This window comes from Silurus meridionalis, chromosome 12, assembly GCF_014805685.1.
Source record: "Silurus meridionalis isolate SWU-2019-XX chromosome 12, ASM1480568v1, whole genome shotgun sequence".
Taxonomy (NCBI): Eukaryota; Metazoa; Chordata; class Actinopteri; order Siluriformes; family Siluridae; genus Silurus; species Silurus meridionalis.
In genome coordinates, this window is record NC_060895.1 from 19,470,369 (window position 1) to 19,491,752 (window position 21,384).

Consider the following 21,384-nt stretch of genomic DNA (forward strand, 5'->3'; position numbering starts at 1 on the left):
CATTTATTTAATGGACGTTTCCCCAACATATAAATATATCAATCAATAAAAAGTACAGTATGACGTAAAATGTAATGCATTGAAATTGTAGTAGTTGGTTGTATGCTGTTGTATAAGAGAAATAAAACATTTTAAGGTGTTAATATTAACTGCTACTGGTGTTAACAGCAACACTTAACTCAATCACTGTTCAAAACAGGAATCCCAATCATCTTTTGCTCCTTACATATTGAATTTTCCAGCACTGGGGTTATAGTAAGTGCTGCTTAAACAAATGCTTTGTATTATTCAAGCATAAATTGTAAAACCTTGACACCTCTTTGATAATTGACACCTGTTATAACCAGATATTATAACATCATATCTAGTTAAAATATTTGAAAAAAATGCAAATGTTTTACAAATGTATACAAATGTGCAGTTGAGGGTAAGGGTCTTGCGCAAGGGCCCGGATGTGGCAGTTTCATAATGTTTAATTTTAACAACTTTTTATTTAGATGTCCAACAGTCTTTATCTCCACATTTGTTCCTGGTTTCCAACATTTGAAGTCTTTTAGCTCATTTTAAGCTAATTTTAAGCTCATTTTAAGCTCATTTAACAATTAAAGCTAGTTCAGATGTATTTTTTTTTTAGGAAAAGTAACAACTGTTTGGCAACAGTTTAGAAACTGTAATTGTTGTGTATTGATATATTGTAGAATAGAAACATATGTTACAACACAAGCATAAAGACAAGCACTGTGTCAAATGTAGATAGATAGATAGATAGATAGATAGATAGATAGATAGATAGATAGATAGATAGATAGATAGATAGATAGATAGATAGATAGATAGATAGATGATTGATTGATTGATTGATTGATTGATTGATTGATTGATGTAAAACTACTGGAGACATTCTGTTGGACTACAACACACCTTAAATATAGGAAGAACATTTCTATATACTGTATCTTTGTTTATATCTTTATCTAAATTAATATCTTGATTTTTTTTAAATTAATTTTTATGTTTATAAACAACCCAGAGGAATAGTGTGCTAACTAACACTATTTCCAATTCTCAGATGGAGAGGAGCTGACAGACACATTGTCTTTCACGATGCCAGGCTCTGAGGACAAACTCCTGAACACTCACACTGAAGTTAAGTATGTTTTCTTCCTACTGTTGCTATTCCTTTAAAATCCAACTTTATCTTGAAGGAATTTTTATTTATTACAGCAGTATGCTAGGTAGAGATAGATCAAATAATGTGGGCTGAATATTGCTATACTATTAGGAGATTCATTTTGTGAGTTCCCATAAAATCCCAGTAACATATTTATTTCCAATGTCTCGGCATAATGGCAAAATTTCCTGAAGAAACACTAAATCATGATATAAACCCAAAATATGCTTAAAAGACTTCCAGTTGGTATTTTTTTCTTAGGAAAAAAAATACTATGTGTAATTGAAGAGTTTTCCTCAGTTCCTTCCACATTTCGGTGAACTGCATTTAATGTAGTAATCTATGGAATTTTTGTAAGGCCTTTTATTTATTTATTTTTTGCTCCTAAAAGAAGTTTGCATTTACATCTATCAGATGCAAAACTATTAAATGTTGCATCAGAATGTAATCTAAGCATGAAGCAGGACACTTCGTGGTCTTACAAAAATGCAACCTCTATGTTCTTCATGTTCCAGGCAATAGGGATTTTTGACTTGCCATGAGAGTTTGTGGCTTTGAAAAAAAAAAAAAAACATGAACACAGCCAAAATCATTTGCAGTCAAGTGTTTGGTCACACAACTTCTACTACTTCTTCTTGCAATAAGTCACACCATGTTACTACAGAACATGGTTTAAAAATCGTCTTGAGAAAAAAAATCCATCTTGCATAACTGGAACTTTGAACAAATTAGATTTTCAGCCAATCTATTGCTTTTAATATCTAATCCACTACTGCCAAATTTGCCTGGAAAACAGAGCATAACCCCATTCTGAACCAGCTCTACAGTCAAGCTTTGCGAATGAAATGGCTGATTTGGAGTGTAATGCGTTTTTAAATGAGAGATTCTATCAGTGTGAGCTTTTTCTCCTCCCTGTAGCAGTAGTTTGTGATCTCTCATTAACAGCAGGTTAGAAATCCATGAGGTCAATAAAAGTTCAATAAGGAAGTCTTGCTTTTAATGTGGCTGTCTAGTGCCACATAGACACACCCACACATACCCACAGATGTTAAAATACACTGATTAGTATCGATTACTAGATGAGTATCATTAGTTTATTAGTTCTGTAGTGGCACTGGTTTCATCTGAAGAATGAGACTCAATAATAAGTCTTAATAGCATTGATTTACCCACATGATTAATGATAGAGACTGAAACTTTATTATTTCTTTGCATTGGTACAATGTAGCTAACAGGTAAACAAATTAACTTGAATTGCAATATACAATAGACAATATCTTTTTTTTTGTATTTGTGTTTTCATGGAATTAATGGATCAACAGTTTCAACAGTTTGCAGCATGCTATAAAAATGTTTGTTCACGTTTATTTCTGCATCTCTAAAGAAGGATACGGTAATGAATCAGGTTAGAGATGTACAGAAATGCTTTCCTTTTTAGCCAGGATTAGGAAATGAATGTGGGATCGAGAGAAACAGTAAAAAAGTGTGAAATAATGGTATCAACTCCAATTCCATTCTCTAATTGCAGGATCAGGCCTCACCGTTCGGACAATGGACAACCCCTACTCTGTAAAGTGAAGAACCCAGCTCTCAGCAAGGCCTTGGAAACGACAATATTAATGACAGTTTACTGTAAGAGACTTTTTATCTTTCAACTTTTTATGCAATTTAACATTTAAGAATAATGTTTAAACTTTTAAACCTATCTCCTGAAAAGCTCTTTACTAGCTTACATTTTTAGCCCCGATTTAGATAGAACAAAGGATACAATGTTCAAAGGCTTCTGAGTGCTAATTATGAACCATCACTGAATTGGAATTAAGGGATTTAATAACTGTGCATTTTGTACCAGGTGGTATCAAAAACTTTTGAGACTAATGGTGCTAAATGGTGCTTTTCTGACCACGTGCGTTACCATGTCAGCAATTTCATCATGGACAACAAGAACAAAGAGCAAATGTGCAATTCTGTTTAAAACTAGCCAAATCTGCCACAGAGACATCTGTCATGACATATGTTTAACATATAGCGATGCTGCAAAGAGTCGTTATCACTGGAAGATGGCAAAAAATCAGGAATGTTTCAAGATCAACACCCGAACATGTCAAAACCATTCAGCAACTTGTGCATGATGATCATCAGAGAACAATCCACATGATCTCTCTTTCACACCTACCCCACTTGCCAGATTTGGCTCCTGTGGACTTTCTCTCCACAAAGATCAAGATCCGGCTCACACCATTGCAGAGATCCTGCACGAATCACAGAAGGTGCTTAACATTCTTCGAACAGGAAGACACATTCCAGAAGTGGCAGGAATGCTGGAAGTGCTAAATTGCTGTGCAAGGGGACTGTTTTAAAGGTGACAGTGTGTAAACGTAGATAAACAAAGTACTTTCTTGTAAACAAAACTTTTATTTGCACCTTAGATGAGCTAGACTTCCACAAAACAGCTACAATTACTCCATGAGAAAGACATTATGTCTAAAATTTGAAACCAAGGATGTTTTTTGAGGCATATTTCTATGGCAGGAGCCTTTGCTTTTCTTCCGCTAATGTGTTCTCCAGGATAATTAGATTTTTACGATTTTACCTGTTACACATACAGTATTACAGTATTGCTGTGAAAATGTTTGTGTTAATGTGTACAGATTTCCAGATGTATGTGTGCAGTCACAATTATGGCGAACGATAACATGAGTCCATCCGTGATGCTTGGGTATTGTAGTCCTAGGCAGCCTTGTTTTTAGGCCACTGTGTGAACGGAAATTCTTGCACAAGTTTTGAAAATTTCAAAAGACAGAAGACATATGATCATATTGTAAAAATGATGTCAACTCGTTGCATTACTTGGCTTTGGTTTGTTCTTGATTTTGAAATGGCTCAGTTGCAACTGGAATCTCAACTGCTTACAAACAGAATTGATTCAATTTGGTGTAGGTTGGTCTTGGAATCCACAGCCTTAAACCTCTGGAATCCCCAAGTCCACTTTGCATGCACAAAGTCTGCATCAAGTGTTTCCTTCTGGTACTCTGGTTTCATCCCAAATCGTGCTGTTGGCTGATTTTCCAAATTGTCCAAAGTGTGGTAATAGGTGTGTGAGTATGTGCACAATACGTTGTGATGAGTTATCCAAGGTCTTCTACCTCATGCCATGAGTTTCCTATGATAGGCTTTAAGCTCCTTTGCAAACCTCTGCAATATGAGTGGTATAGAAAATGGATAAATGGATACATTTCATAATAATGGACATTTTAAACACAGTAAGCCACTTAAGGGCACCCAGAACTGTGATTTTATTGTGTGTAAAGGTTTGCATCATACAATAAACACCTTTTATTTTATAATGTTTAGTCATTAGTCATGTCATTCCCTTCATTTAAGTCTTACTTCTCTCCCTGTTGAAGCAGATCAAATTCACATATATGCTAGAGAGGCTAAAAGTAATTGTAATGCATATAATTAAATTAGCCTTAGACCATAGATTTGCACATGCTGCAAGAAAGATGTGTGAAATTCATTGGATAGTCTACTTGAAATGAGTCTATGTGAAGTAAATGGTGTGAAGAAATAGCTGTATCATTAGGGTTGAGCAAAATGTGAATAAAATGTGATTGTGAAAGACCAGGATAATTAGCAGCGCAGCGTTTTAATGAAGAGACAGAGAAAAGACAATGGATCTGGATTTCTGTATGTGGATGTGTGTCATTAATTTGTACTATTTACAGCTCAAGGTGATAACAGAAAGTGCGAGTTTGCTTATCTAAAAGGCCACCTGACACCAAATGGGCTGATAACGTACTTGCGATTAAAAAGGATAAAAATTGGCGAGTAGATTTTACAAAAATGTAGCAGAAAACAAAACATACAGTATATGTGTGTGTGTGTTTCATACATAGCAGACAATCTAAAGAGCACGGCTTCATTAGCACTGCTTTTTTATGACATACAGTTCTAAACGTCACTACTTACCATGCTTTTTATGTCCTGGTCCAGTTAGCAATCAAACAAACATAATACTAGTAGATATTCTAGATTTTCTATACATTTTAGCATGCTAGAACATCTACTGGGTTTAAATATGTGCAATAATAATTAGCTGCATTAATAGCAAACCATGTTTACAAGCAAAGAGTTAAAAGTACACACCAGCTTCAAGTGTTATATTGTTTTGAATGCTAAAATATCAACAGCTGGTTCTAATAGCTAGAATATCTACAGCTGGTTCTAGAAACTAGAATATCTACAGCTGGCTCTAGAAACTAGAATATCTACAGCTGGCTCTAGGAGCTAAAATATCTACAGCTGCATGTATAAGCTAGAATAATAAAGCTGGTTCTAGAACCTAACATATCTACTAGCCGGTTCTTGAAGTGTTAACATCTACAGCTGGCTCTAGAAGCAAGAATATTTACAACTGATTCTATAATATTATCTAGTGATTTTTAAATACACACCATGATAATGAACTAACTTAAAGGCAAACTTAGTTTTGAAAAGTACACACCATGATAGGAATGCATTATCTAACTAGAATCCTAGTTTAAATAGCAATGCATAACACACACACACACACACACACACACACACACACACACACACACAGTATTTTGTTATTTACTTCCAAGGTATATGCAGACATGCTTATCCAAAGCAACATACAGTACAATTACCTTATTTTCACAACTAAGCAGTTGAGGGTTAAAGATCTTGCTCAACGTTTCAGCAGGATTTGAACTCATAACCTTCTAATCAAAAAGTCAGCATCCTAACCATTCAGCTACAGCTCAAAGGGTTGCATGCAGTTCTGTTTTTACATTCTAATTTAATTTTATCTCAAAATAAATTCATTCTGATATTGACTATATCTTCCTCATGTGCCGAAAGTCTTCATTTAGACATGTAAATGCAGTAAATATTTCACGTTAGCATTTCATGTCACATTTAATTTCTCTTTCTTTGTGTAGCATAAGTAAAATATAATGCTAGGCACTACCTTGCTAGCATATCTTTAAACTACACATAATTATGTTACTAGCCAGCTTGAGAGCTAACAGCTGCTGTTTACAAATACACAACATGATTAGCCTCATGTTAGCTAGCTAGTTTCTAAGGGCAGTGTTTAATAAGCCTAATGTTTTTTAGTAAACTTAGCTAATAATTGCACGAGAGGTAACATAAAACTCAAGACTAGCTTTTATTAACATGGTGTTATTTAATATGGAGAATCGATTTCTTTTTAGGGTTAGCTATCTTTTTTAACCCTGAAGTTGCAGTAAAGTCTGCCACTGGGTAACAGCGGGTAACACTGCTGCAATTTATTGTACTAAAAACACACACAGCCATGTTAGTGCCATTTTTTTCAGATCAGAGAATGATCTATCCTCAGAATAGCATCCAATGTACTGTAAGTGGTGTGCTTAGGGTGGTCCTTTTGTCATTAATGGATGGTGTAGCATAGCAACAGAAGGGCTACAGTCAGTAACTGTAGCACTACAAAGTGACCTATATGGGAGATGAAAAATGACCATTGAGTGTTTCTTTTCTTTTCTCTTCTTTTCTTTTCTTTTTTCTATTCTTTTTTTTCTATTCTTTCTTTTTTTTTTCTTTGTTAAAGAGAGACAACCTCAATTATATGTAAGAGAAATATTTTACTACAATGGTTTAGGACTGCAAATTTCCATAAACTATTCTGCATTTAAAGACCGATTATTAAACAGTACACCTCAACAATGATAAAACTGTAACAAAGGGACATTTGGTGCCACCCAGATGAGGATGGATTCCTTTTTGAGTCTGGTTCCTCTCAAGGCTTCTTCCTCTTACAATTTTAAGGAGTTTTTCCTCAAAATTGTCACAACTGGCTTGCTTATTATAGATAAACAAATAAGAAATAATTTTATAAGCATTAAACTTATATGCAGTAACATATACATTTATATTTTTAACCTATTTATCCCTGTAAAAAGCTGCTTTTGGACAATATCCATTGTTAGAAGCACTATGCAAATTAAACTGAAGTGAACTGAATTTAATTATAACTGAATGCAGTCAAAAAGGTAGAACTGAACTGGGTATCAGAACGGGTCCTTTTTTAATAAATGTGCAGTTCAGATATTTTTGGTTAGAAGTGATTTTTTTTGTGATCTTGGATATATATATATATATATATATATATATATATATATATATATATATATATATATATATATATATATATATATAATATATACAGTTTAAATTACAAATATACACCTAAGTGGTGTAAGAACAGTTTAATATGGAAGAAAAACACACACACACACACACACACACACACACACACACACACACACACACACACACTCAAATTCCTGATGTTCTATCTTTGAGTTTTGTACATGGTAGAATTTTTCCCACTCTATATACATTAAATCTAATTGGAATGGGTTGTTTTTTGTACCTTATATTAATGTTCATTTCTGAAATATGTGGAAAATGAAGTATGGTGTAGTAGCAAATGTGTTCGAAGTTGTCATTCTTTATCTACACCAATCAGGCATAACTTTATGGCCACCGATCAGGTATAACATTATGACCACCTGTATAATATTGTGTTGGTCTCCCTTTTACTGCCAAAAAAGTCTTGACTTGACATGACTTGACTTGAACAGTCCTGACCCATCCACCATTAGCAGCATTAACTTCTTCAGCAATTGAAACCACAGAAGCTCGTCTGTTGGATCGGACCACATGGGCTATATATATATATATATATATAAAACTGATGTAGGGTGAGGAGGCCTGGGGTACAGTCAGCATTTTAATTTATACCAAAGGTGTTCCTTTGAGTTCAGCATTCCATAGCATGCTACTTAAAGCTACTCCAACTCATATCCTCATGAAGCTGGCACAGGGGCATCTTCATGCAGGAACAGGTTTAAGTCTTTTAGTTCAAATTAAAGGAAAATGTAATGCTTCCATGTTTACAGATATCCTATACAATTTTGTGCCTTTAAATTACTAGAAAGGTCAGGTGTCTCAATACCTTTTTTTCATGATGTATATGCTTATTGTTAAACAAATTCATTTGCATTCTGTATTTTTTTGGGAGGTTTATTTAAAATTTACATGTTTTCGCCAATCTTAATGAATTACGAAATTCATTAATACAAAAATACCTCTTGAAAAAGAGGACACAACCCAAGTATTTGAGTATTAAGGCACTTAAAGTCTGGATTCAAAGTCTCCCTCTTTCAATCACCATCTCACATCAGCATTCAAACCCCGCTGATGAATTGATATCCTGCCCTCCAGTATATCTCATGATGTAATTGTTCTTGTGCAGAACATATGCAATAATTCCACATACCTACATGGTAGTTAGTCTTTGATTTAACAGACTATTAAACACATTTTCCATATCATTTTCTCTAATTTAGATGTATACAATACAGGGAGCTTTGCTGGATTAAGCAAATAGTTAGATTATTAACAGACTATTAGATTACATGTAAATTTAGCTAATGAGTCATTGAGAGGTGATGTATTCTTTCTGACTTCTTTGGCTATAAGGAATCACATCAACATGTGATATTGGTTAAGACATTAAATTGCTGGTGAGAAGATTGTTTGGTGGGATTGAGTTTAAATCCATGGACAATTTGCCACAGATTTTTATTTTTTTTACTTTTTACTTTCGTGGAACCGAGCACAAGATAAAAAAAAGGAAAGATTTCCATGAAACATGCAAGAGGCTGATTATAGGCCTATCACCAACAGTAAAGACACTATGTTACACAGAGTAAAGCAATGGCCAGAATTTTTCAAGAAAAAAAGTAATTTTATTTAAAGTTAAAACATTTTACTATTGTGACATATTGCTATATACGGAGCAGCATTGTGTTAAAAAGAGGGATATTGTGAATTTGGTCTGGTTATTGTGTTTTTATTTTATTTTATTTTTTACTTTAGATTTGAAATATATATATATATATTATATATATATTATTTTTTTTTTGCAATATAAAAAAAAAATAGCTATTGCCTATTGTAAATTCAATTCACAAAAATGTGGTAGAGATAGCACACTCTTTAACCTCAGTTGTAACACTAGCCAATAATGGGTATTTGAAAGCTTGTGTATGTGGAAGAGGGCAGATAGTCCTTTCCACCAAGTGTGTTACGTTGCCCTTTCACATAGCAAATTAGAAAGGGTGGCAGTGTTTGATTAGTCTCAGATTAAACCTTGGAGTTTTGGAGGAATATGATAAGGAACTGGGAAGGAACAAGTAATAACTATAAAAAAAGTGTCTTTGGTTTCATGCAAACATCTACGGTATGGACAAAATTATTGAGTCACCTGACTTTTACAGCTCTTTTATTTCTTCAGCAAACTGTTACCACAAAGTTTTTTTCTCTTTGTGCCTGTGCCCAAAGCCAGCTTCATGAAGATATAGTGTTCATAGTTTGGAGTGGAACCTATAGAGGATATAGAGCTCAGAACTAAACCCTATTTGAAACACCCAGGCCTCCTTGCCCTACATCAGTACCGGTCTTTACTTACACCCTTATGTCTGAATGAGCACTAATCTCCACACACACACTCCAGAAATGTAGTGGAACATTTTCCCCAAAGAGTGGAGGTTATTATAACAGCAGATGGAGACAGAATGTTTAATGAGATGTCCACAAACTTTTGTCAATATAGTGTATGAAATCTCCTTAATTGTATTTATTTTTGCAATGAGGCCGCATTATTAGCCAGGCTCCATTTCACTTTACTAGAAAATGAAAAGATTCTTGCAATTGATTTGATCCCAAATATTTGATACAGTGTGTAACCTAATCAAGTCACTTTCTCCTCTCCTGACTTTCACCTGGAAACATTTTCTAGGTACAGTACTATAGAATGATTTATTTCTTTTACTATGCAGAAGAATTCATGTATTTCTCTGTGTTTATGTGCTAAAGTCGCTACTGTTAATGCACTTCAGCATAAATACAGAACTGGGAAAGGTTGTGTTGTGCTAGTTAAATATTTTACACCTCTTCGTTCTTGGACTCCGAAACGTTTGTGTACACTTATGAAATGTTAACAGTCATTGGGGATTCCTATGAATATTAATGATGAGTGGGTGGTCTCAGTGAAAACAGACTGCGATATGGAAATGCTGAGAAATGCATCTTTCATTAATTCATCAAGTAAGGAATAAAACATGATGGGGTTTGGAGCGCTAAGTTCAAAGAAAAATAAATCAAAGATTAGAGTTGAGTATATACCTATGACATACAAATAAAAGCACATAACAAAGTGGTTTATTCTGTTTTTACAATGGGAACCAAACTAAAATAAAAGCCTAGCAAAACCTTTAAAAAATATCCAACAAATTCTGGAACATTCTAGAATAGTTAAAGGAATAGTTTAATGATGGATTGCAAGCCTGTGAAGATTTATGTTACAATGTTCTTTGAGAAATAACAAAAAAATAAATGATTAAAGTGTATTAAAAAGAAAAATAAATGCCAATAGTGGGGCACTATATCATGACTGTCCCTGTCCTCTGACCCCAATTTCCTTATAAGCTGGGATATTTCAGGATAAGGATTTCCCTGTGATATAGTGACAAATAGAGATTTATGCTGGAATTTTTCTATTTCTCATCAAACATGACATTTCCCACATTTTGCAGCCCTCTCATGCACTACGCTACTGATTGAGCACAGTTTTTCTCAATTACACTCTCACACTTAAAAAAAAAGACCGGTTCAATCAAACTGTGATGTATTTGTTTGTACTTGTACTACTGATATTACCAAGCCTTGTTTTTTTAATGCCATTTCGATATCGACCTGTTTTGTTTCCAAATGCACGATTCTGGTCTAGCCCAGTTTACCCTTTTGTACACCACCTGACCTTTTTTGATTCCCATTTTTTATTTGTCTTGTTTGGTATATAATAAACTGTTAGATTTCTTTCTCAGATTCCTTTCAAGTTCTATATGATGTTGAATATATTAGAGGCACCTTCTCTTTTTCGTATGCTTCATGCTAAATGCAGCAGGGAGGGTTGGGTTAGTGGGTAATGGTTGAGGTATTGGACTTCTGGTCAAATAGTCAAGAGTTCAAATCCTACCACCACTAAGCTGACTCTGCTGGGCCCTTAAATCTTAAGGCCCTTAACCCTCAACTGCTCAGTTGTATGAATGAGATAATTGTTACTGACTCTGGATAAGTGTGTCTGCCATATGCCATGTAAATAGCAAAGGGTAAATGGACAAATGCACATTTCTAAAGAACATCTTATTAATTTTTATCACCACTTTATCTGTATAAAGCTGCTTAGAGACAATGTTCATTGTTAAAAGCACTATACAAATGTTGCTAAATGACACAAAAATACAGAAAGTCAGAACATAGAAGAAATATTACAACAAAAAACATATCCAAAAATGACTGGTTCAGACAAAAGCACAGAATTTCAAGTCCTGAACAAAATTAATGTACCATACATGTAATGCTAATCAGTCAGCTAGTGAAATCAGCCTGAGACGAAAGAAAACCATATAAGAAAAGGAACAAAATGGACAGAAAGAATATACCTTGTTTACACTAATACGCATAATTATTTCCCCATTTTGGCCTTCCATGCACACTGGGATCGGGTTTTTTAGTCTACGAAAATGTAGCTTTGGGAAAACGATCTCCAAAGAGGAAAAATAAAAAAAATGCGCAGTTTTCGCGTCGCAGTGTGAAAAACGATGACTTTTGAAAACGATGCCCCATTTTTAGTCATGTGACAGTGCCTTTCCTCAACATTAGAGATTTAAAGAGTTGGAAAATAAGTAAAAGCCAGGCGGAAATGATGCAGATCGATGTGTCTCACATTTTGCTCATGGGCAGTACAGGCACATAAGCGTTTTCAGACGTTTCAGCGTGGATGAGCAACCTTTGAAAAATTATTAAAAAACAATAGTGTGGATGCAGAGTTTTTAGATGAAAACACTATTAGAGAATAACGCTATCATTAAGACTGATTACCTGCACTTGCATTTGTGTCCTTGTGATACCTGAAAAAGACCCACATTCCATTATTGTAATTTTTTGCGCTTCTGACAATAAAAATTGTCTCAAAATAGTTTTACACAGATAAAGCGCTAATGATCGTAGAGACTGTGGAAAGGAAAAACTCCCTGAGATGACATGAGGAAGAAACTTACAAGGGAACCCATCCTCGTTTGGATGTCTCTAAATTTCCATTCATTGCAGGTCCATCATTGTTAAGGTGTTAATACTAGGCACTTAAATGCAGTGGTCCTGAGCCATTGTAGTAAACTGTTGTTAATTACAGTCCAAATCCATCCTCAAGGTTCTTGAGTTGCTCACTAATTTCTTGTCCCACGTCCAGTGGTTGACCAAAGCAGCTGTTTTTTTCTGAATGATGTGTCTGCTAAGTATTTACATTATCAAAATGTAGCTCCACCCTAAATCCAGCCTGCTTCACACTGATCTAAATCCATATCCTCCCATCGGAAATGTTCCCTTTACTTAGAATTAAACAGTAACTCACTACAACTGCTAGCTCATTTCCCTGCAACTCACAATGTCTATTGTTAATTAAAACTTTGGTGCAGATTGTGACACTTGGTGTCGCTTGCTTGCATCCTTCCATTTGCATGCATGGCCATCTCTTGCACTTTCCTCCCACAGATCTTAATTATCTTTTCATCCTTCCTCTTCCTTCTCTTACTCTGTCTGCTTCCCCCAACAAACTGCTCCTACTTCCATTTCAACTCGACCGAGGCACTAAGTGCTAATCTTGCAGAAAAGAGGTCCAACATGGCAGCCTTACTCAGCACACCCGGCTCATCAAATCCATGCCTGTTTCCATCGGTGCCAGATTTCGTACGAGAGGCCACTTTGTCATGCCAGGCCCCTCATCTGTCCGTCGGCAATAACAAAGGCCAAGATTCTTTTTATTTTTTTTATTTTTTATGGCACCATGTTTTATTCAGGAGCCACCCTGTAATTTATTCATATTCCGCCTCACCTTATTACGGTTTAAACATCTGTTATTTTGTTTTATGGACTAGCGCCAGGACGCGGCTCACTCTCCATGCTTAATGCTTTCATCAGAGGGCCGAGTTTTTCCTCTCTGCAGCGGCAGCATTAAATGGCTCCCAATTTAACGGCGCTGTCAGGGAATAAAATAAGCCACTCTCTCTGTCCGTTTCATCAAGCTCATATTTCCTGCTTGTTTACTCACCTCCTTCTTCCCTGTTACACTTCGCTTACTCGGGTAAACGGATTGAAATCTAACGCCAACTTTTTTTTGGTTCCTTTTGTCAAAAAATTACTATATTCAAAAAGAAAGAAAGAAAATAAAGTTTGCAGTTCGCTTACTACTAGCTTGCTACTGCCGGAAATAAAAATATTACATTATTTTTGAAAATAAATTATAAATGGAAATCTGACAACTGAACTCGATTCTTCAAGCTACTATTGATTTGTTGTGAGGTAGAATGACTCTCTTGGTTATCAATATAAAAATGAACAAAAAAAAAACCTTTAGTACCCAGTGTATCGATCTTTCAATCATTCCACCATTACCTTTGTGTAAAGATGATCAGGTTGTTGAATAAATAGAAATAAAATCTTTTTTTTTTCTCCTTCCCCACTACTATCAGACAGTTAGTCTTTTTTTCTCTGCTCTTCTGCTATCAGTGCTTCCTCTTGCCATGTAAAGGATTACAGAATGGACTGAAATGTCATAATGTATATCGGCTTGTGTCTCAAAATCTTCTCTCTTTTTCTCTCTCCCCTCTGTTTTTTACTCTCTCTGCCCTATTCTTTCTCAGTTCCACCCCAGGCTCCGGTGATAGAAGGATTGAGAGTGAAGAGGTGAATGCCGGGACCCATCTCCGGTTAGTCTGTCTGTCATATGGAGGAAACCCTTTGGCTACACTACACTGGACTAAGGTGAGATAAAAAAAAAGGAATCATCACTGACTACAGTTTGACCTCCAGTAGGTTACTCCTCAACTTTTCCTGTTTGGTTTTATTCTCTGTAGATTCAAAAGGTTTTGGTTCTAAAAATATAATTCCATTGGGGAACAATAGGTGGTAGGTTAAAACAGGAAGTTCAGTATAAAGGTATATTCTTGAAAAGCGCAAACTATAGTGGGGCCATTGTCCTCTCATTCTGCTATAGATGTGCATGATTAGCTTAATTACTAAGACTATTGTGTAAGGCAATCATTATCACTTCATTATAGAAAATGAGCAAAATGATGGCGGATTGCATTCCAAACATGCATGGTGGATACAGGGTCAGACATCTGAGTTTCTTTGCAAAATCTGTGAGATCTTTCTTTAACAAAATACTGCATATAGCACAGTGAAAGATTCTTTCCCAAGAGCTTTCCCCAATTCACTAGCATGTTTCACTTTTAGACTTTCATTAAGGTTTGCTATAATTCACATATTGATGGCTTCTTGGTTACATGATTGAAAAAAAGATTGTTTAATAGACTATAATATGTACAGTGCCTGTCAAAAGTTTGGAAACATACAGTCTTTTATAATTTTTCAGACTCAATTTGTGATGCAAAAACAATTTTCAGTTATATGTTCATATGTATGGCATATTGTGAATAAATATATTAGTCACTAGCAGTTTAGTTAATATTTTCTCAATACATTTCTAATTTCTATTCAAATTAAATAGAATAATAAAATGTAATATCTAATTTCTCATTCAAATATCTATTACATTTTGTTTCTATAGCACTTTAAGAATAGACATCGTCCCAAAGCAGCTTTACAACAATAAATAAAAAGTAAATATACATTATTGCTTCATAAATTAGTCCCTATAAAATTATTCCTAATAAGCAAGCCAGTGGTGAGATTGCATGAGGAACAACTTTGAGAACAACCTGACTCAAAAGGGAATCCATCTTCATCAGGGTGACACCAAATGTCCTCTTAATATAGTTCTATATTAGATGGACAATTGAATATAAAACCACCACAGCCCCAAGCCATTGTAACATACTGTTTATTTTAATTACAGTGCAAATCCATATTTATAGTTCTTGGATAAAAAAAAAAAAAAACGCTTCACAGTAAACTTATAGATTAGTTCATGTGGAACCATTCTTAGCAACAGATGTTTCAGTTGTTTGCAAATGAAGAGATCTCCATTCAGAAGTAGGGGGTCAGGATCATCAGGTGCATCCAGAAAGAAGAAGGGTATAGGGATAAGGAGCATGTGTAGCTCAGCAGAGAGAAAGAAAAAGTAGATGTGGTGAAAGGTAGAGAGAGAAACATGGCTTATTAGGTATCCGTACTGTTACCTATGACAGCATAACTAAAAGGGAGAGCCAGAGGGTAACACAGTTATGAGGGAGCTCTGGGACATAATGTGGCCATCCGCTCCACCATCTACAAACCCAAATGAATGTATTAAAAATAGAGTAATGACAGCATCCATACATTTCAGATCACAAAGAATCTCAATATAAGTATTCACTTAAGATCTACTCCTTATCTGGTTCTAAATATCCAAACCTTGTGTTGTCTGGAATGCAGTGTTACGAACATAAATTTGTGAACATTCTGATGCTTTCTCTAGAAGTGTACTTTCTCTATAACTATGGCCTTCTGGCTTTCTAATTCTATGTACTTAAATTGATTTTGACATAAGCCATTAGTTAACAGCTCACTCAGTGCAATCCCTAATCTGACAATGAGACAGGAGCTGGGCCCTTGAGCAAGGCCCTTAACCATTAACTGCTCATCTCTTGTGCTTAGATAGGATTCCGCTTGGTTTGTATGTCACTTTAGATAAAAGAATCGTCCAAATTAAAAAATGGAAATGGCGAGTTGAGTAGTGTATTATCTTTCAGCAAAATGTCAGGGCTGCAGGCGTAAATTGTGTGACAGTGACAGCTGTGTCTATCCTAGCATGACTTTGTAGCAGGATGAGTAAGAATTGTGGTCGGGCGATTTATCGTTTCTGAGGACACGGTGGATTGTGAGTATCTCAGTCAGCGACTTCTCTTCCATCATTTACCTCTTTACAGACTTGCAGACAAACAAGTGACTGTATAAACAAAATACATATACACAGATATCCAGACACACACACACACACACACACACACACACACACACACACACACACTCAAACAAATGGCAGTTCAACCAAGGACACCAGAAAAGCCAAGCGAGGTAAAAAAAACATCAAAAGCATTGTTCTCTCAAGCAATTCGTTTTTGTGTTTCATAGTGTCAAACTGTGAATAGGATTGTGTGTGTGTTTGCGAGTGTGTGTTTGTGTGTATGTATGTGGTTGCACATCTGCTGCAAACAAATTTCCCTCAGCAGGAGCTCGGTTTCAAAACAGAAATGTCTTATCATTCTCATCTATCTATCTATCTCTCTTTCTCACACCTTTATGCTCTCTTTTGTCTTAATATTTTTGCTCTTTTTTTCCATCTTTTTTTTTTTTTTGGAGTAAAGCTTTTCCCCTACCTTGGTGCGATTCTGTCAGTCACTGCCTGACTCACTTGCTGATGTTATATCTCTCTTTTCACTTTACTCTCTTTTTTCGTTGTGTTCACTCATACAACAATTTCAGAAAATGTTTGAAATCAAGTGTTATGTGGAATTGCCAGTTTTGTAGCTAGCACATTATTTGGCAGTCCTTCAAATAGCATGAACTATCTTGCTACTGTATGTTAGCCAGCTGCTCATCATGAGGAAATACATACATCAGTTGGCTAGTTCTCTGGATTGTTGTCTAGCATAGTTCAAAGCGTAAATGTTTAGAGAATTTAGTAAGCATTTATTAGCTTTTTAACAAAATAGATCTGTGAGCTAGCATACTCTTTATTAAGGAATACATTCACATACAGTACATCAGTAAGTTAGCTGTCTGTTTCATAGATGCCTTGTTTTTTGTTTTGCCTAATCAATACATATCTAACATGCTACATGCATTAATTAGATTCTAAATGTCAATATTATCAGAATACTCAGCAGCCATATATAGAATAAGCATTAATGAGCTAGCTGTGTTGCCTTTTATTATACTTGTATTTGTTTGCTTTGCTCTTAATGTTTTTAAGTTAGTTGATATCCTTCCTCCCTTCCTTCTCTCCATCTCTTTTCTTCCTGTCTCTCTCTTTCTCTCTGTTTTGTAGTCTCCTATTATGGATCTTTATCTTTTAAATAAAATTGTATTCACTCTAATTCACATTACTTTGATAAAAAGTTATCATCATCCTCAATAAATTCTCTCTCTCTCTCTCTCTCTCTCTCTCTCTCTCTCTCTCTCGACTCTATCTATCTTTGTCAGAATGATGAGGTGTTGCCTACTATCTGGGAGATGGACACTGTCTCCCATAAGGCCAGCAGTACCCTGGTGATGGAGGTGAAGCCAGAAGACAATAAAGTTGTGCTGCGCTGCGAGAGCGTTAATCAAGTGTCCCGATCTCCCATGGTCATCACTCGCACCCTCACTGTCCTTTGTTAGTCACCAGGCTTCATTTTTGCATCATATGACCTTTATTTCATACTGACCTTTTGTTCCAGGTGTCTAAAGAGCCAAAAAGCACAGCAATAATAATGCCAGCTTGGTTTGACCTGACGGCATTATTTGCAAAACAAATACACCGATTGGCATTATCAAGAAAACGTAATTAGGTCACAGCCAGTTCTTTATTTGGTTTATCGCCAGCTTCCTTATTAATAAGACATTTTACCAAAGAGCTGTTGAATTCACGCATCTGATTGGTCCAAGTGTGCCGAGTCATTTTCTATAAAAGCAGCTTTGGCAGTTGGTGACAGGTTTCTATACAGTATATTAATGCACTCGGATTAATATGTTTTACAGACACACACACATATATACAGTGGAACCCACTTATCTCGACCTCGGTTAACTCGACAACCCTATTAAGTCGACGTTTTTGAAGTGGAACCGCCAAATTCTCACTTTGTCTTAGCATTTTTTTAGCGGTTATGTCGATGTTTTATGTCGCCGAACCCTAATATCGCGAGCATCAGGGGGGAAAAATTTGCCATTTAACGTCGGTTATCTCGATTGGCACTGTGCAGCCGCAGAAAAACTCGCGAAAGTTGGGGAAAAATCAAGCTTTACAGATGCTACAGGTTTGTATTGTATACTGGTGAATCTCTGCTGTTAGTGCACATATGCCTTTTGTTGTTAAATGTTATGCGATGAATGGGAGGCGAAAGTAGAAGCGCGGCGCTGAACAGCACACGGGAGAACGTGGGATGAGCAGCAAAAGCATAGAATGAACACCGGCAGGATCAGGGGGAATCCGCGATGCACGTTGAGAGAGTGCCGGTGGGAAGGATACGCATGAGCGATAACAACGACCGCCGTGAACCAACACATACCAACAATAACGGACGGCGAGAGTGTGGAAGTTTAAATAGGAGCTGGTGATGATGCTAAACGAGTCCCATATGTGCGCGATTAAAGCCGGGAGCTTCAGAGAAAGCGGCCGAGAATGCACCTGCCAAAGAAGGCGTGGCAGGTGGATTCCTGACAGTTAACAAACATTTTTATAGCATGCCTACATCAAACAAATCGTGGCAACGCTGTTGTGTAAAAAACCCTCCAAAAACACGTGCATGCACATTCTCATTTATTAACGCACATCATGTACATAAAGAAATTTTAAGCACGTTAATATATTGCCGCCATATTGATTTTCGGTTATCTCGATGCTTTTTGGTGACCCCCTAGGACATCGACATAACCAGGTTCCACTATATATATATATATATATATATATATATATATATATATATATATATATATATATATATATAAATGTTCGGTAGTAACACAGGGACTTGACAGGTTTTTTACTTAATCTAATATCTAATAAAGATTTTAGAATAATTACATTATATATTATATAAATGTATATTAAAAATAAGGGATATTTGGAAAAGTATGTTTAAAAAAACAAAATCAATTAATGGGATGAGATATTTAAAAATATGTAAATAATGTGGACACATTTAAAGATAATTTATGAATCAAAGGTTGAAATTTATTAGATTTCAGTAAATACAATATACTGTATATGATATATGCACTATATAGACAATTGTACTTGGAAACCTGACATTTCCATCTATAAGTGGTTTTAACCTAAATTGTTACCTCAAAGTCAGAGGCACAGAATTGTACTGGATGTCTCTGAATGCAGGAGCATTAAGTATTCCAGTCACTTGAACTAGGAGACCCAAACCTGTTCCAGCTTGCCAATGTGCATGAAGCCAGATCCATAATATGCTTTACATTGTTTGGAATTGAAGATCTTGAGTGTCCTTCCATGGAGCTGTGATCTAAACCCTAATGAACAAATTTGGGTTTTTTGGTGGGATAAATATAAAAATAAATTTCCTTTAACTGAAATACAACTGATTAAATTTCTGCCAGTTACACTTGTGGTCTCACAATAAGTTTATTTTTTTATCTGTAACCTCTAAGTAGTGAGAAACGACATGTTTATTATATATTACACATGAAAATGTGGAGAAGTAAAAGTTGGAACAAAATGAACATACTTTGATAAAGTAGACAGACTCGAAAAAAATGTACTTAAATAAAAAATTCTTTCTCACTCTCCACCATTAAACATTGTACAGCTAGATTTGTATACAACTGGGTGAACAATCCAAATTCTCCTACCAGTGTCTCGAGTCCTACTTGAGTGAATAACAGGTTAGAAGTCTCGAACAAATGGATATTAGTCATTTGTGCGCATTACAGTATCACGGCAAGCTCACTCAATTCTCATTCTCTCCCAAAAAGCCTCATAAAGACAAGCAGAGTGTTTAATGCAATTTGTGAGTCCAGAATTTAACAACGCACTTTATGCTGAAATGCTTTTGGAAACTCTTCCCTAATATTTGATCATATTTCTGTCTTTTTTTTTTTTTTCGTCCATGCAAAATTTGCTGGATGTTTAACACCAAAGTTGGATGTCATTGAACATTTTGTTAATATTTTACATTCCTCTGGCAGCTTAATGAATCTACTGCTCTTTAATGCTTTGCGTTTTATCAAGCGATTGTCTCAAACCTGGAGTGAACATTAAATGCGAGTAATTGTTATTGTTTCCGCCACTGCTTTTAAAACGCTTCATCAAATTCGCGGAAAGAAACGAAAAAGGAATTCGTGCCGACGCAGACATTTGGGCTGCCTCCAGAGACCGTTTTAATTAGTGCACCTTTTAATTGTTGCAGTCTGATTTGTAAAAGCCTATGAAGTCGTAAGTGATGCATTGGGAGAAGAATCAATTAGCAAAGCAAAAGACTGTGGTTTACAACCAATTGAAGGCTTGTTAAAAAGTTATGGCGTATGACCTGCAAGATAACTTGTGCAGGGTGAGAAATACTCTATTTTAATCTTTTTATTAAAAAAAAAATAATAATATTGTGAAAATGACTCTAAAGCAATGTGAGAAACTGATAAAACTTATCAACGAGTGTTTATTTCACTAGCAAAGTTTTTTTTTTTTTTTTTGCCTGGCTTTTTTGCCTACTTTTTAAACAAAGAACTACTATATGTTGCTACTTCGTTTCAATTTCAATATGTCATTTGGGCCTCAACATAGAATTAAATGACAGTCTATTTTTTTAACCATGTCTGTATATAGGCTGCTTATAAAATCCTCGAATGAAAATGTTTTTTTTTTGTACTTTTGTAGGTATGCATACGTCAATAACGTAAGAAATTATTACCTGAGATATGTACATGCAAAAAGAGAAGTTCATACATGTATCATTTTAGTCAAAACATTGTCAACCGACAAGCATTAGGGAAAAAAATTAGCAATATTTTCAGGATTTTCCTTCCCCATCACACATACAGTATTAACGTGTCCTATTTTGTTTCTATAAAGAAAGCGGTGTACTGTTACACTCTGTTCTAGGACACAGAAAGTTGCATGTGTAAGTCCCAGGACTGCTAGACAGCATGGTGGTCTTTGCTCAGATGTATTTGGGAGGATATATTTTCATGAACTGATTCATGGCTTTTAATAAAAGCACCATTTACATAAAAATAAAATAAAATAATAATCTAGAACAGAAAAAGGGGATAAAGATATCACTTAAGGATGTGTGCATGTCTAATGTGGCAGCACTGACAGCTTGCTGCTGTTAGGTTTGAGCATCTCTAGG

At 35.4% G+C, this 21,384-nt stretch overlaps 1 protein-coding gene across 1 annotated transcript in view; it reads left to right on the top strand.

The window, feature by feature from the left end:
- Nucleotides 1–21,384, top strand: part of nphs1 (NPHS1 adhesion molecule, nephrin) — a 146,763-nt gene that overhangs the window by 59,878 nt on the left and 65,501 nt on the right. Inside the window, 5 exon segments of the mRNA XM_046862206.1 lie at nucleotides 1,070–1,151; nucleotides 2,700–2,803; nucleotides 14,008–14,034; nucleotides 14,037–14,128; nucleotides 17,513–17,684. Of these exon segments, the coding sequence (XP_046718162.1) occupies nucleotides 1,070–1,151; nucleotides 2,700–2,803; nucleotides 14,008–14,034; nucleotides 14,037–14,128; nucleotides 17,513–17,684 (477 nt within the window).